The sequence below is a fragment of the Drosophila albomicans genome, chromosome 3, assembly GCF_009650485.2.
Source record: "Drosophila albomicans strain 15112-1751.03 chromosome 3, ASM965048v2, whole genome shotgun sequence".
Taxonomy (NCBI): Eukaryota; Metazoa; Arthropoda; class Insecta; order Diptera; family Drosophilidae; genus Drosophila; species Drosophila albomicans.
In genome coordinates this window covers 37,161,893-37,178,789 of record NC_047629.2, presented here as the reverse complement: position 1 = coordinate 37,178,789, position 16,897 = coordinate 37,161,893, and the positions used below count along the sequence as shown (strand labels likewise).

The 16,897-nt window shown below is 39.3% G+C and overlaps 6 protein-coding genes across 8 annotated transcripts; 2 read left to right on the top strand and 4 right to left on the bottom strand.

Annotated features, from left to right (window-relative positions):
• Positions 1-5: 5 nt before the first annotated feature.
• Positions 6-1,531, bottom strand: LOC117567401 (eukaryotic translation initiation factor 2 subunit 2). Its single transcript, XM_034247360.2, has 3 exons — positions 1,373-1,531; positions 794-1,199; positions 6-602 (listed from the first exon to the last, which is right to left on the bottom strand). The coding sequence occupies exons 1-3, from the start codon at positions 1,385-1,387 to the stop codon at positions 79-81; spliced, it is 945 nt and encodes a 314-aa protein (XP_034103251.1). The 5' UTR covers positions 1,388-1,531; the 3' UTR covers positions 6-78.
• Positions 1,532-1,918: 387 nt separating this feature from the next.
• LOC117567398 (phosphoacetylglucosamine mutase) lies at positions 1,919-5,258 on the bottom strand. The gene is made up of 3 exons (XM_034247355.2): positions 4,983-5,258; positions 2,381-3,824; positions 1,919-2,323 (listed from the first exon to the last, which is right to left on the bottom strand). The coding sequence occupies exons 1-3, from the start codon at positions 5,081-5,083 to the stop codon at positions 2,225-2,227; spliced, it is 1,644 nt and encodes a 547-aa protein (XP_034103246.1). The 5' UTR covers positions 5,084-5,258; the 3' UTR covers positions 1,919-2,224.
• Positions 1,942-9,920, top strand: LOC117567404 (uncharacterized). 2 transcript variants are annotated; one of them, XM_052005135.1, is made up of 2 exons: positions 1,942-1,957; positions 9,656-9,920. In XM_052005135.1, exon 2 carries the CDS (start codon positions 9,660-9,662, stop codon positions 9,804-9,806), a length of 147 nt encoding a protein of 48 aa, XP_051861095.1. In that variant the 5' UTR covers positions 1,942-1,957; positions 9,656-9,659; the 3' UTR covers positions 9,807-9,920. The 2 variants fall into 2 exon arrangements, with proteins under 2 accessions (XP_051861095.1, XP_034103254.1); XM_034247363.2 differs by lacking the exon at positions 1,942-1,957 and adding an exon at positions 9,521-9,587.
• Positions 5,498-9,491, bottom strand: LOC117567397 (melanotransferrin). The gene is made up of 7 exons (XM_034247354.2): positions 9,319-9,491; positions 8,546-8,973; positions 8,348-8,481; positions 8,131-8,291; positions 7,566-8,068; positions 7,342-7,506; positions 5,498-7,277 (listed from the first exon to the last, which is right to left on the bottom strand). Exons 1-7 carry the CDS (start codon positions 9,377-9,379, stop codon positions 6,213-6,215), a joined length of 2,517 nt encoding a protein of 838 aa, XP_034103245.1. The 5' UTR covers positions 9,380-9,491; the 3' UTR covers positions 5,498-6,212.
• A 122-nt stretch (positions 9,921-10,042) lies between the features above and the next one.
• LOC117567400 (phosphomannomutase) lies at positions 10,043-11,080 on the top strand. Its single transcript, XM_034247359.2, has one exon. The coding sequence runs from the start codon at positions 10,228-10,230 to the stop codon at positions 10,987-10,989; it is 762 nt and encodes a 253-aa protein (XP_034103250.1). The 5' UTR covers positions 10,043-10,227; the 3' UTR covers positions 10,990-11,080.
• On the bottom strand, positions 10,873-15,631 carry LOC117567402 (uncharacterized). 2 transcript variants are annotated; one of them, XM_052005134.1, is made up of 6 exons: positions 15,388-15,407; positions 14,678-14,750; positions 14,264-14,353; positions 12,816-12,861; positions 12,372-12,398; positions 10,873-12,303 (listed from the first exon to the last, which is right to left on the bottom strand). In XM_052005134.1, exons 1-6 carry the CDS (start codon positions 15,390-15,392, stop codon positions 11,642-11,644), a joined length of 903 nt encoding a protein of 300 aa, XP_051861094.1. In that variant the 5' UTR covers positions 15,393-15,407; the 3' UTR covers positions 10,873-11,641. The 2 variants fall into 2 exon arrangements, with proteins under 2 accessions (XP_051861094.1, XP_034103252.2); XM_034247361.2 differs by lacking the exon at positions 12,816-12,861 and having other exon boundaries at positions 15,388-15,631.
• Between the last annotated feature and the right edge of the window lie 1,266 nt (positions 15,632-16,897).

Here is a 16,897-nt window from a genome sequence, read left to right as displayed (position 1 = left end):
ACAAATGCGTTTTGTATATATATTGAAATTTTACTCATTAATAAAAAATCCGAATATGCGAAATATATATACCGATTTTTATGTGGTTTTTGCTCGAATGGCGGCACGCTTGCCAGTGACAGCTTGGAAACCCGACTTAATGCTAGCGACAGAGCAGCGAGATCCGCAGGATTCACACTGCAGGAAGAATAGACGCGTATCCTTTTGCAATATTGTTTCCGGCGAACGGCAGGTGTGACAGGTGACATATTCCTTAATATAGCGACGCAGCACATTCTCAATTTGCTTGGGCTGGAAGCGACCCTTAATGATTAGCTGCTGGTTGCCATCCATTGATCCACTGGTACCCAACTCGGCCAGCAAGAAGTCCAACAGATGCTTGGGCAAACGATGCAGAGTTTTCGCAATATCCATAAAGTTGGCAAACGATGTCTTCTTGGTGCCCACGCGCAGTACTTGTGGAGGTCGCATCACAAACTTGGGCTTGCGGCCGGCGGCCATGTCGGGATTCTTGTCCAGAATAATTTCAAAAACGCGTTTAAGTAGTTCGTCATATGTGTAATCACGATCTGAGCCAGCCCATGTGGAACTGTTATCCTCGACTGCAAAAGGGGAAATAATATATATCATATATTTCATCACATTCACCAAAAAAACATTCATTCATTGTGTTGTTACTTCTTTCACTTAAGTTGAGTCACAAACCGTAAAACGTTTAAACATATGCTCATCGAAGTAACAAACCAGATGTAGATGTATCAAACAACAGCTGTTTTCGTTTGATCCTTCTTACCATTTTCTTTGTCCTCGCTCTTGTCATCCTCGACTTTGTCAGCAAACAGCTCATCCAAGTCCTTCTTTTTACTCTTCTTCTTCTTTTTGGCCATTGAAAAGTCCATGTCTAGATTAATTTCTTCCTCCTCAGGATCTTCAGCTGCCCCAGCATTGTTGACATCATCCGAACCATCGGGCAAGGCACCTTCCAGCTCATCCAAGTTGAATGGCTTCTTCTTTTTCTTCTTCTTTTTGCCAAAACTTTCTAAATCGAGATTGTCTTCAAGTTCAGCTGCCGCTGGATCAGCGGCGCCTTCATCTTTAAGATCCTCTTTCTTGGCAGCATCATCGAGTCCCAACGCGGCATCCAAATCGAAGGTGGTCTTCTTCTTCTTCTTCTTTTTCAACAAAGTGGGATCGAAGCCCTAGACAAACAGCGAAAGAGAATATTGTAGTATTATTTTATAGACGCGTATGCACAGTGGAACACCCCTTGCACATAACCTCACAAATGGCGACCACAATGTTGTTGGCACACATGAATATTTCTCACAATCAACATAGCAACAGTAATTTTCGTCACTCAATCAACACTTACGTCTTCGCCTTCCATTTTCGTGTTTTGGTCAACAATTTACGAATTAAATTTGATAATTAATAGCCGCGTTAGTTATTTCTGACTAGTTTTTGCATCAGAAAAAATACACATTAATGACAGCAGGGCAGAGTTTGACAGCACCGAAAAGTTAACAGAAATCTGTAATGTAAAATGAACAGCAAGCACAAGGTTTCTTCAAATTTCTTTTGCTTTAAAAGTACACTTTTTAAAAGGACTGTACGTCGCTGAAATTATTATTTCTTGACCAGAGTATCTCTCACCTTGAATGTAATTTAATTTATGATTGCAATAGTTTCGAATGCTGGCCCAAACAAAAGAATAACAGAGCCATACGAGTACGTTCGAACTGCGCACTGTTATAGCTTTACAGCTGCTTAAAAAGATGATGAAATTTGGATCTGGTTCCTAATTCATTGGATGCTCCGATAACAATGTCATCGTAAACAGCTGATATGTGGCGCGCAAATTATAAATATTTGAATTTCTGTTACTATTGTATGTATCAAATTAAAACAGCTTACTGATTTTGTTTTTGTGAGCATTGTTGGGACATCAAATAAACTGGTATGTTTTATTAGAATCTATAAAAACAATCAATTCAACGAATACGACTATTTTATAAATGCACTTGCAAGTATTACACTCTGAGCTTACGTTATAAAAAAAGATATAATTATAAAAATTTTGCTAAGCTCGTTGGGGCTAAATGCGAAACTGCTGAGTGGAGCTTAGGATGACAGAAAGATATACATATGTGTATATATATGTACATATGCCTGAACACATTTAGATTCATAGAAGCCTTTGATTTTTCGTCTCCACGATTTGTGACTACAAATGAGCATTGCTTGGATTGACTAATTCTGGCCCAACTCCGCCAGCAAGTCGTTGCACCAATCTTCCCACCTCGTACGCCAGCTGTTGCACATCCTACAAATATAAACAAATTTATTTCAACTGCTTTAGATAATTAAAATCACAACTTGCCTCTTTGGTGGCGGCCTCAGCATAGACTCGTACAACATCCTCAGTTCCTGAAGGACGCACAAAGGAACGTCCTCGCTTATAGTTTGCTACGACCTTATTGATCTCCTCCTGCAGCCCCTGGGGTTCCACGCACACACGTTCCGCATCCGTGGTCTTTATGACATTTCTATCCTGCACAGATATCTTCAGCTGCAGGTTGGGCAGATCATTGTAGGCCGCACTCCAATCCTTAACATCCCAGCCCTTGTGATTCAAGATAGTCTCAACCAACAGCATATCAGAGATGGCATCGCCAACCGTTTCATTAATGAGATCGATTATCAGCAGCAATGACTTGGCATCCTCATTCGTCTTGGCTGCTTCGGCAATAAGGCTCTTGGCGCTATCGCTAAAGACAATTGTGCCATGTCCATTGGCCTCAAAATAAACACCCACATCATACTCCAGAGCCTTGTGATGCAAATGCTTGACACCCGTGGGTACACACGACACCGGCACCTTAAGTTCATTGACAATGTAATCAGTGGATGCACCATTCGCATACGCAGTTTGCACAAGGCCAATGCGCAGATTGAGGTCACAGCGTTTAATCTGCTCCATAAGATAGTCAGCAACCAGGGTGGCAATGCGATCGCCATCCAGCAGATGGAACTGTCCCTCGTCGTCCGTGTAGAAGTAAACCACACGATCGGCATCGCCATCGACACTCACACACCGCGTAAACGGTTCCACATCAGGCATATTAACGGGAACACGTTGCTTCACCTTGACATGATCGGCACCGCAATCCTCATTGATTTTGCCAGTGCCAATACCCTGATTGATGACCGTTACAGCGAGCGAATTATTCATTCGCTTGATGAACTGCAGCATTTTCCTAGCACCAACACCATTCGCACCATCGTAGATCAGGGAATTGCGATAGTTGCCATTCTCGACGCGGCCATTGCGTAGCTTCTCAAACGACGAGATAAGCTTCTCGTAGTAGCTCTCTTCCGTGGGCTTGCCATAGGCCTCCTTTGTGTTCGCGGCGACGACAAAGAAATGCATCATTGGTGTTGTGACAATGCCAAACTCTCTGACATTGCCTTTGAGAGCGATGACGCCATCGGCGACAGCTTTGAGCAGACGTGGACTGTGATAGCGATTGTCCATGCCTACGTAGACATAGGAGCTGGATGTCACATCGATATTATTGTCCTTGATGATCTGGCCCACATGCTGCTCCAATTCCTGATCACTGACATTCACTAGATCTGTGGCGATTTTCTCCCAGCTGGACTCCAGCATTTCTCCCTTCGGATCGATCAGTTTAACGCCATTGTCGGGCTCCGGATTATGCGAGGCTGTGATCATCACACCAATCACGGCACCTTCCCGATAGCGAGAGCGCAGTGTGGCCAAAACACCCATTCTGAACATGACACTGTCCAAGAACTCGGCCCTGAAGAAGTAAAACAAAATATTTAGTCGGAAAGTAATTGGAAACTATGCTTATGAGAATGTTCACATTGGTTTACAATGTCGTATTGTTGTCTTGGTCACGATCTTTTAAATATCAAGTTATTTATAATATCGACAAGTTGAGTATACGACACTTCAAGATACTCTCTGATCATTTCAAACATTACTAAAAAGTATACTTAACCCCCATAAAATTGTGTCCTCAATATATGCATAGTTATCGGATAGGTAACTATCCGTAATCAATTTTTCAGGAATTATTAAGATTAAATTTGTCTAATGTTTAGGGTAAATAATTTAGATTGATGTGTATTGATATCGGAGAATGTTTCAATTTGAAGCTATATTATAAAAGTGTCAGAGCAATGAATATATTTTGATTTTTAATGTTTTTTTTTCTTTGGTAATAATTAATTTAAAAATTTAATAGTTTTGACTTTATATTTATTATAAAAAATTTTTATATATCAATATATCGTGTTTATTTGTTCAAAAAGTTTTAATTCATCATTTTGAATTAAGGCTTTATTTGATTATATTTATTTATTTTTTTTTTTTTCAAATAATTATTTGCAGTTGTGCTAAACTTGTAATGAAGTTCACTTATACGTTTTTACCCCAAAAATTATAAAAACACGAAAAGTAAAAGTTCAGCCAGCATAAAAGGGAACATGAAATTAATCAATGAGGAAATTTCAATCATAAACTACAAACATGTGTGCGTGTAGTAACTTCAAAAACAAAGATAGATGGATGCATCTACACATAGGTAGGAAGACTCCATTTATTTGCGTTGGTGTGTATGTTAGCTATCTTTAAATGTGCATGTCGACTGATAAAGTGTATTCGTAAGAAATGCTATAAATAGTTTCAAATGCCAAAATAGTGCAGCCAACCAACGTCTTACTCATCTTCACCACTCCCAAAAACACACCCATACAAATGCAAACACCCATATAACAATATCTGTGTGTTTGGGTAATGCATGTATGCGTGGACCTACAAGTAGCCCAAGCTAAAGTACTTGCATTATCTACTTATGTACATTCTTTGTAAATACATATGTTTTATGACTGCACACACTTGCATAAACGTTGGAATTATATGCATGTGTGTGGGTGCACACCAATAGACTCACTTGCCGCGAAAGCCAGCTGTTCCATACTGAATGGTCTCCTTTGAATTCTTTGGATACATTTCTCTCGCAAAGGCGTAAACGGTCCGCAGATTGATCGACATTTTGCAATAACTTGTAATACTACTTGACTACTTCGATGTGGCACTGAAAAATTCCGCTGTTTTTTGTTGCTGCAGCTGCTGTAGTCGCGATGTTTAACCGGTTGAAAAAACGTATTTCAGTGTTGACGCTGTTGTTGTTGTACTAAAACTACCTACAAGAAATACACCATCGAAAAGCAACGCGTGTCAGTGCAAGCGCCAGCTGTTTCAGCGTGACCGCAGCTCCAATCTTCAAATATACTGTGCACCTCGAGAAATATACTACTTACCACACTTCATGGCCACACACCGAATTAGATAACAACCACACACCGCGCAGTTGGTGAATTCTTTGGATTTGAATTTGCTTTGTCCATCCAAAGTGTAACACCACAAGTTAATACTTTGATAACAAGTCAGAAAAACAAAATGAGATATTGTAAAATTTTTATTTAATGTTCCTTGTGTATAAATTTGATCGTTTATAAAAAACTACACTTTCGATGTGTAAATATAAATATATTTGAGAATGGCTTGTAAAAGTTTCATTTAACATAAATGTATGGGACGGAAAAATTGTACGCTTCGACTTAGTAAATTATTGTTAACAAAACTGTATACCTATTTGTAATGTCATGTCTTACGATTAAGCTAGTTTACATTTTAGAGTACATTGTATTTCGCTTGGCTGACATTTTAAAAGGCAATTGATTTAATTTCAATTAATCTTTCGAGATTCACAATGTTAAACAATCTTGTACTCAGGACGGATATTAAGGCACTATATTCTACATTTTTCTTTTGATAGCAGTTTTGTCTATCCGTTGCACGTTTACTTAAATAGCTGCCAAAAAGCTTATAGTTGATATGTGTGTAAAAGATTCGTAATAAATAATTGAAGAGTTACGAGTCTTATCAAATTTTAAAAAACATGTCTTTAGCTATTGAAAAAATATTCTTAGTGTTGGGCTATTAGCTGCCAGTTTTTCTGAATAGTAATAGCTGCTAAAAAGTAGTATTAACTACAGCTTGTAGTTGATGTCAAAGAGATTCGTAAAAGATATTCGAAGTGTTAGAAGTCTAAAATTATTCGGATAGTTTTATCCAGTTTGGAATGGTTGTGTGAAGTTATAAAACACGTCGATAGCTATCAAAGAAATGTTCTCAGCGCCAAAGAGCTGGTCAACAGCAAGATTAATGAAATTGTCATTTGGGCTGCGCCAGCATAACAATCTGTAATGCGACGAGCTCTCATAAAATTGCTACCCAAATACGTATCATAGCGACGACTCTCCGGTGGAATAACCTGCAATTGTCGCGTAGCATCTTGGAAGATTAAATCATAATGTCCGATGGGCGATGAAAACATACTGAAACTGAAGGCATCCACATCCTTGCGGCCATATAATTGTTGAGCATAGGTGAGGAGATTGATATAGGCATGCAGCTGGGTCTCATTATAGTTGATACCGCCACGAGTGACGACAGCGTTCGCCTTCACCTTGCCCAAGTTGCATCGCTTGTAGTCTTGTAGCTCGGCACGTGTACCATCAGTGCACAGCAATTCAAAATCATCGTTGAGAGCATTTCTTGCCCACCATTCCTTGCGTTTACCGCCCGTGCTCTCCATTACAGTGGTGTGCTTCATAAAGGCCACATGACCGCCGCCTTCGACGAGGCAACGGAAGGCACCTGTGTGTCCATAATAATCCTCTGAAGCATCACGACGACAGTATCTATAGCTGGTACCGTGGCACAGATCGCACATGCTGTCATAAGGCACACCTGTGTTATATTCACTGCTTATTGCGCCCGGCACACACGATTTGGTAAAGTACTCAGCAGCAGCACGAACGGAATCACAGCCATAAGGACGTATCCAGCCATTGGAAATAAGGAATGCCATCGGATATGTCCAGCCAGCGGCAGTATTGATTCCCGTGTGGCACGTGTTCTTGCCTTTCAGATACGTAAGCTCGGTGTCGGGATCTTCTTCTTTGGCCACAGCAACCACATAGTACTCTGGCTCACCCAAATTGTACACCTCCGACATGAAAGGAATTAGATCGTAATTTAAGCCACCAGTATACACATCGCCGGCATCAAACACAGAGATGTCCGCTTTGCCAGTTTGAATCAGTTGCATGCAATTGATGTGCGAATGCATTTTCTTGCAAATAAGCTCAGGTTTCAATATCTGTGCCTTCAATGCAGTCTGTTGACAAAGAAGAAAGCGTGTGAAATAATTGTGGCAACTGAAACAATAGCTTGTAACTTACCCGCATTTTGATACACTTTTCTAGCTCTTGCTCAGATGTTACGCAGAGTGTCATTGCAGGCACGGGACATTCACGAATGCCATAGACATAGTCAATAGATTTTTGCAGATATTTCTTAAACGACTGATCATCCTCTGGGAAAGCAAGCAAACCTTTCGATGCATCCTACAAATTGAAATACATAAATTAAACATATTGTAGACAGGAAACTCTTTGATAAATACCTGGAATAATAAATTGGAGCCTTGGTAACGCTTCGATTCGAATATACGGAACTTTTCGATAGGAATAGACCCATTGACATCCAGTTGATTGCGTTCAGTGCTAAAGCTGCTGTCCAATCGTTCATTACGATAATTCTCATCGAAGCGACTGAAAGGATTCTGGTTGCCATTTCTGCCATATGGATTGCTTTCATATTGATTGTTGTAACCACCACCATAGGGAATAGGATTATTGTAGTTATTGCCGTTGCTGGGTTCGTAGTTGTTGTAACCGATGCCAATCGGCTGCTGCTGGTTTGGATCTTCACGTGTGGCATCCGAGTACAGTTCGGTAACTCGCTTCAAGAACATTTGGTATTGTTTTCTATCGTGATAGCTGCGCGCTGATGACGTGACAACGGCGTCCGAAGGTACCTGACCCCAGGAGCACTGACGATACTCTCCGACGGCGACACGACGGCCATCAGGACACAACAACTCAAAGGAATCAGGCGACAGTTTCTCTGCAAAAGCAAACATCATTGTATTTTAAATATAAACTAAGACAAACAGTTGTTCAACTTACTGTATTCGACTGTTTGCAGCATCTCCGAGACTGTTGAATGCCTCAAAAAGGCAACTTCACCTACATCGAGCAGACAGCGAAAAGCGCCATCGTAGCCATAGTAGGGATCAGCAGCTGAGCAACGTCCTCCAGTGATTTTGCCAGTACACAACGCACAAAGTCTTTAAGTAAATAATATTATAACTATCTTCATATTAAACTTAATAGTTTCACTCACTTGTCGGAGTTGTCGCCAATGGGATTGTATTTGTCAATCAGCGAATAGGCAGCGCAGGAGCTATTGAAAAAGTTGGCAGCGGTTTTCACCTGGTTGTTGCAGTCCACAACTTCCATGGCACCATTGTGTTGCAGCTGCAATAATGCATAAAGAAATGTTTTATTTGCCATGCACAGCAATTTAATTGACTTTTCGTACCGTGTAAATGGGCACAATCCAACCAGCCAAGCTGCCCACCCAGGGGAAGCAAGCACGCTTATTGCGCAAATGACGCAGCTCGGTAACATCAGGCAACGTATTCTTCTTAACCACAGCTACGGAAAAATATTCAGAGAAGCCGCCCTCTAACTTTTCCTGCATAATGGGCACCAAAGAGTTGTAGCGACCCGCTGTAAACACATCACCAGCATCAAGTGATGTTATATGCGCCTTTTCGCGATCCAACGCACGAATACACTCATCAGCGCTATAGGCTCTGAAGCAGGTGAGATTCAAGTAGGCTTCATCAAACAATTGGAAATCACGTTCGATAGCAACCGTCAGATTTTGGCATTTGTATTGCTCCTCCAGGCTTTTGGTACACCAAATAATATTTTTCGTTTTGTGCTCATTGTAGTGATGTTGTGCTACAATTAATTGAAAACAATTCATGAAAATAAACACTCAAGGGAGGCGTCAACACTTTGAAGACACTTGTGGTGTCTATATGTATGTGTATGTGTGTGAGACTATATTGTAGGAATCACAATTACTGCTTTGTTAATTTAAATCAGAGATCACAATTAAGCAGAGCGATATATGTAGTTAAGATCGTTTGGGTATTGAAATACCCTTATACTCCACTTTTTAGAGGAATTCATTCAGAATGTTTGAGCATCACATGCACACACACAAATACATACATATGTACAAACTCAATAACAACGCCCAATGTTTAGTCAGCGAACTGTGAATTTTAAATAGCCACTTACCGTTTATGACGTTGAACTGCAGTGCGCATAATATGCTTAAACTCAACAAAACTCTCAGCATTTTCTTACTTATATAGAACAATGCACATTTATTTATTCGTTAAAAAGCTGCCGTAATTCACGAAAATAAAAGAAATTAATGAGTTAAAGAACGGCGACACGCCCGCAGTACATATTAATCGATTGTGTCTATCGCTTATCGAACGTCCATAGACACAGTGTTGATTTCGAAGTGCTGGTATTTTTTAGACAATTTCGTATGCAACCAGGTGTTTTGTTTTATAATAGTCACTTTAAATAAAAACAATTTGTAAATGAAATAAATTGTGTATTTTAGTGAAATGGCAGTTCTGCGCGGTTGGAGATTTATTGGCTTTGTGTCCTGCCTAGTTGGCGCTGTTGGACTGACGCTGTACCCGGTTGTTGTGGACCCCATGATAAACACGCAAAAATATAAATCATTGCAAGAGCATAACAGAAACAAATAAAATGTACACAAAAGCGGTTTAAGTGTATTTTGTTATTATAATGTTAGCATTCGTTTCCATATGATCATAAACAATTCACGCAATAAATGAAAACAGCTGTTTTTTGAACCGGCATTTGCATTGTGTATTTATTTATTTTATAACCAATGTGCAAAACACTTTGTAAGTATTAACAGTGATACATTCCAAAGTTTAACAGCGGTGACCTGTGCTAATGTATTGCATTTCAACAGTTTACAGTGTTTATCGTCATTCCAGTAGAACGTTAACAGCACTGCTGCAGCTTGATTATCAATCACATAATCAGCTGACGCCTGTAAAGTTGCGTACACACAACATACGTGGTCGTTTTTTGCGGCAAAGGTGTTTTTCTGTTATTTTTCCTGTTCTGTCTGATGCAAAATACATTCCAATTAGAAAAATGTCGCTGAAACGTGAAGATATCTTGCTGCTCTTCGATGTCGATGGCACCCTAACATATCCTCGCTCTATGGTCGAGCCTGAGTTCGAGGAATTCTTCTACACAAACGTCAAACCACGGGCGACAATTGGCATCGTTGGCGGTTCCGATCTGGAGAAGATGTTTGAGCAGCTCAATGGCAAAAAGATATTGAACGAGTTTGATTTCATCTTCCCAGAGAATGGCCTAGTTCAAATCGAAGCTGGCAAGGAAGTCGGAAAACAGAACATCATACAGCATTTAGGCGAAAAGACCTTACAGCGATTCATCAACTATGTGCTACGTTATCTCTCTGAACTTGAGCTGCCAATTAAGCGAGGTACGTTTATTGAGTTCCGCAATGGAATGATGAACGTCTGTCCCATTGGACGGCAATGTACGCGGGAGGAGAGGAACATGTTTGCTGCCTATGATGATGAGCACAAGATCCGAGAGAAGATGATTGCCAAGCTTAAGCACGATTTCGCTGACATTGATCTTACGTACAGTATTGGTGGACAGATTAGTTTCGATGTCTTCCCACACGGCTGGGACAAGACCTTTTGTCTGCGTCACATCGAAGCTTATCACAATAACTTCAAGGAGATTCACTTTTTCGGGGATAAGACTGATCCTGGTGGCAATGATCATGAAATTTACACGGATCCTCGAGTCAAGGGTCATAAAGTTGCCACTCCCAAGGACACCCAGCGTATTCTTTCCGAGATTTTAAACATTCAGTAAACAAATCTTTTGCATTTTCGGAATGTTGTTAAAAATGTATTCTTGTATTTTTACAAAAATCAATAAATATACAATGCTGTTTGTAAAACAATTAATAGTTTATTCCCAAAGATTCTCTCATTCAGATTTTATGATATGTTAAGTGCAGAGTTCAAGAATTCTATGGGGATTTGGGATATTTTTTACATAGCACAATATTTAGGCATACAGGATTCTTATTTACTATTTTGTGTAGATTTTTCAATGGGATTTGAATTTTGATTCTCCAGAAATTTATAGACAATATATTTTGTTTTAGTAATGAACATTCTTATAGTAGATATATATTTACTCACAGTTCAAATGATTGTGATTATCATTTTTCTAAAAGATTATTTTATAAAAATATTTAATTTTCATTCAATTTATATTTTTTTTAAATCCATATAATTAAAAGATTTGAATTCAATGTGGCATTGAACTGCTCTTCGTAACACTATATAATTGTTAATGAACTCCGTACGTTAGAATAATGATTATAATGAAATAGAATCTATAGACAATACAATATTCAATTGATTTATTTTAGTAATCGTCAATTTTTCAAGAGATTCAACTTAATATTATAGATTTGTCAGATTAAAAAAAATGCGAATGTTATTTTTATAGAAAATTAAGGTTTCATTGAGTTTCGTCCATTGACTGACCAATTGGAGTCAAAGCCACAAGCTGAATCTGAATCGGAATCAGCTGTCAAGGATGCCCCACCTATAGTTTTGGGTGCACGTATTTGATTGGGAGTCGTGGGCATGCTGCTGTAGCCGGAGTTAAGATTGGAACTGGAATTGGACGAGCAGATCGAGTCTCGTGGTGAATCAGTCGCATTCGAAGCATACGACGAACGTTTCGAGGATCTATAACGTTTCGATATAAAGTCCACCGACTTTGGTGGCGGCATTAGATTCTCTGAGCGTTGTGTGATATTGTCAGCTGAGCCCCAGGATTTGTGCACAGCATCGTAGATATTGTGGTTGATGGGTACACTCGAACGGGAGCCAAGGATGTTATTCATCCCGTAGGGTACAGTCGCCGATGCTCTCTGATTCTGAGAGATTCGATGATCCCGTGTCGTACCATTGACAGGATGATGATGACGCTGATGAGGGTGACGGTGAGTTCGCTGGTGATGGCGAGTGGCTTCGGTTGCCGCCCCATGGCCATACGGATTCATTCCACTGCCATTGCCCACTCCCAAGAAGTTGCTGAAGGCTTCTGTGGTTTTCTTTACTCGAACATTCAGCGATCCAATCCGCAGGAAGCCCAAATCTTTTTCGACTGCAAAAAGAAATAAAGATTATTTTATACGCATATTTCAATAAATTAACTCCACGTGCTTGACTTACTTGTTTGCTTTTTTCTCGCTTTGATTTCTGCAAAAGTTCATAAGAAAGAGAGAATTAATTAATTAATTGCTTAAGAGAGACAGCTGAACATGCACATGCTCGGCAAAATAAAAATGAAATAAATGCAACCCAGACAAATTGAAAGCGTTTTTTTTTGTTTTCTTGTTTTTTACAAAGACAAATGATTGTGCGATTAACAAAACTCATTAAAAGAATAACTTACCAAATTAAATGCTAAGTATAACAGGCATCAAAATCAAATGCTTTTAAGTAATAAAAAATAAACTTAGGAAAACTACAGAAAAAAAATAGCGTAAGTTTGAAAAAAGCTTAAAACATTTTAATAAAATGGGATTAGTGAAAAATATTGCAAATCGAACAAAATCATATTAAAGAACGCTAATTGATTGCAAGCAATCCAAATCGTTAGTGAAGTCAACCTGCCTCCAGGTGCCGTTGTGTCCGCTGCTGAGTTGCATCGCTTGAATTTCTACACGAGTTGATTATGAAAATAGAAATAGAGGATCCCCATTTTTTTTGTTTTTTAGACAATTCAGAGAACTTAAATACAACAACAAGGATTATTTAACCAGAAACGTTGGCCAAGTTAATAAAGATTATCAGAACATAGAATGCAATGACAATTGAAGTTGTGTGTGAAATTTATGAAAATTTATCCATGTTGTGAATTTCCTTTATGTGATTTTTCAGGCACTCGCATGCAATTTATTTTTAGTATTACCCATTTAGTAATAACACATTAATTATAATAAATTATTGTTATTCATCGCCATAGTCTGAAAAAGTTATACATTGCAGTGGAATATTTGAATGCCAAATGCTTTCTTTTGATGTAGTGTTGGTAAACGCGTGACTGTTTCTTGCCATTCAAATGCTTTGCGCGAAGCTTAATGTAACGGTAATTTGAATTGCAAAACACTGATTGAATTTAGTGAGAATAATGTTGCGCAGCTATTATTAAAAGGTATATTATTTCTTTTTACATTATTTTCAGAGCTGCTTTAATAAATGCATGTTTATGCATTTACTATGTAAATATTATTAAAAATCTATTTTCTATTCTGTTGCTTCATTAAATAAGTTGTAAGGCATGCAAACTGTAATTGAGAAAAGCAAAGACCGCAAGTTGTATTCCTTACGTGGGTTTAATAAGTACTCTAAGTTATTGCAGAAATATATATTTGTTTTGATAATCACTTTGTTGGTTTTACCATTGTGCCAGTTGTGTAAACATAACATACATAATAATTATATAGTAGTAGTAGTAGTACTGGATGTATAAAAGTTGTATTGCAGTTGTTGTAATAATATTGTGCAATTAGCAAAAGCTTTGTTTTTATAGTTGATAATTACACAAAAGGTAGTTGTTTAGCACATGCTTGCTTTAATTGACTAAGTAGTTGGGTTAGTAACAGGATCTTTATATGGTCGGCTTGCACCGGCAGCGGACCGAAAAGTTTTGCGCAGAAAGCTCTCTTTGCGTCGAGCACTGCGAGCACTTGCCACCGACACTGGTCTCATCGCCTCCTCGTTGTTGTCACTGGCACCACCATCCTTTCGATCCGAGTCGGAGTCCTCGCTTACATTTTTGAATAGCAACGATTGCACCGATGGCTTCTTATAGCGTCGCGATGGCGATGAGACCAATAGCGATTGAGTGCGTGACACAGTACCCATGCCCTTGGGGGCGCCACTAACGGTGGCATACCGCAGCTGAGAGCGTTTCTTGCCGCGTGTCAGTGCGCTGTCGAGTGTGCCGCCGCCGCTGAACTTATTATTAGTACCGCTCGAGTAAGTGCTCTCAAGACTCATGGGTCCCAGATAGTAGTTGTTGTTAGGCTCCATTTGGAAGAAATGGTTTTGATACTCACTACTACAGGTTGAGGCCGAGACGCTGGGACGTTGGCGACTATAATCCAACGGCTTGTTACCACTCCAATCCATAATGTCACGATTGGCCTCTGGAGAAGCAAAGATTATTAAAGTCCACATTATTAGTTGTTAGGGGAAATTATTATATTGCAGATAAATATATAATAATCTTCATGATATCTTGAAGATTATTTTAATGCGAAATAAATAAATCTGTTAAAAATTAGGGATAGCTGCAAAACTTCTTGTTATTTCTTAGGACACTGCATTTCGTATGTTTGAAAATTCAGTTGTTCAGAAGAACAAAAAAGGTTGTTTTAGTTTTTTATTTAAGATTATTTAATAGTGAGTATATCAGAGCTCTATTATAATAGTACTATAACTCGATTCATTGAAAAAATGTAGCTACTTACTGTAAACATTCCAAAGAAGCTCATAAATGTTTTGTCTGCCAAACTGAGTTGCCAAGTGAAGAGGTGTATAACCCTAATATAAAGGATAAAGAATAAATAAATAATCGGTTAGAATTCTTGATAAATTAAATGAAAAAAGTCACACAAAGGAAATACATTAGTAAATATTTGCACGCAAGATGATGTAATATTTAAAACGAATATTGAATCCTTTTTATAAATTGCGTATCGAATTGGAAATGCGAAAAAGAGGTTGAGGTAAAGAATAGAATCTAATATGTAACACACATTGTGATTGACAATTCACTTTGTCTCAGTTTTGAGAATGACATTTTGAAACACATTTGAAAGCGAGAAAGAGAATTTAATTTGTTGGGAACACGGCACGGTTCAATTTAAAATTGTGTAAACTCTCATGCATAAACCTAAGGACTTGAGGTTGGGCAATGTTGTGGCACAATTGGATTTGCTCGTCACGATTTGTCACAGCTTGCGACTGACGATGGTCGCTGTGCTCCAGCCTCAGCTACAGCAGCTCCTGCTCCTACCTCATGCCTCTGGGGAAGGGTTAAAGGAAGCGCTGCAGAGAGTGTGTGACATGTGACGCAGATTTTCGCGTGATTGTGACTTGTGACAAGGCAATCAGTTCGTCGCATTCGCATCAAGTATTATTATTAAAAGTATTTCAATCTATGGCAGGACACACTTACACCATGCTGTAGTCGACAGTTGTTCAATCCAGTTGGGTATTCGGCAGTGGGGGAAGATACAAAAAACAGAATAGAAGAGTGTTTCATAATTTATGCATATTATTTTTCAAATTGTACAAATTGTAAATTTACCGTTTTGGCATTAACATCCGCCTTATAAGTGCCGGCAATTAGTTTAACCACATCCTCATTGCCATGCTTCGCAGCCCAGTGAAGTGCGGTCTATAACCAGTGAGAGAGAGAGAGAGAGAGAGAAAGAGTTGAATACTTTAATTAGTCAAGCGCTTAAGTCACATTAAGGCAATATTTATAGGACTACCATTCAATTGGTAACAAATCACCGATGAAGGGACAAACACTACAATCAGCAGGGCGTCGCTGTTCCAATATGCTGCACTTCACCAACTATTTGTTCGACCATCAATTGCTGTCCACCGTAAAACAACAGACAAAAAATAAAAAAGCAGAGCAAAGGAGTGGGTGAGGGGAAGGGGAAGGGGGAGATTCAATGCCTGTCCAAGAGATGTTACGATATAAATAAATTGGGCACAGAGCGCGATGCAGCCACTGGTCGAAATGCTGAATGCCGAATGGCGAATCGCTGAATGCCGCTTGCCTCAATTATTTTCATGTTAACATAATAATTTAGTAAGGCGCAACGATTCGGCCAACTCAGATAAGCTGAGAAGCCCAAAACTGAAGCTCAAGCTGAAACTGAAACTGGAACTAAACTGAACTGCAAGATCGCCGCGAGTGCACGATGATTTTCTATAGAATTGTTTGCCAAGCCAAAGTAAAGAGTCAAAGCCAAAGCCATGTGTTGACAATGAAGACGGTCAGTTTTTGAACAGCGCGGCGACAAACAAGCAGCAGAAGCAACCGGAGCAACAGCAGAAGGATCAGCAGGAGGAGGAGGTACAACAAATAGAGTTTCAACCAATTCCCGCGGAGGATCGGTATGTAATTCTTTTCAAGGGAAATTTGTTTCGTGTCTCCCAGTTTAAAGCGATGTGCTCTGCTCTGTGCCCTGGCTCTGTGCTCTGGCCTGGTGGTGGTAGCACACATGGGATCCATCGCCGATGCAGATGCAGATGCCGTCTGCTGGCCGGCTTAATGCTGATACTGACATAGCTATTGCTGTCGATGCATCTTAATCTGCACTGTTTGGCATTTAATCTCATCCATTGTCTTAGCATTTCGTGGAGAAATGTTTCACGAACAGAAGCTGCAAACCACCACAAACTTGCGTCTTCGCCTTGGACACAGTCTCAGACTCGGACTCGGACTCCACTCGGACTTCAGTCTGACTATCTTATCAACAATGTCAATGGATCTGGCCAATACTTGCAACATTGAAGCCTTATTCACTTGCACAATTGCGGCAGATTCTATGGATTACTGCAGGAAAATCGAATCGGATATGGCTGAGACTATTAATGCCTAAATTAAAATGTATGGCCAAAAAAAAAATCAATTGAGAAGGGAAACTGAAATAAATCTATGAATCGTA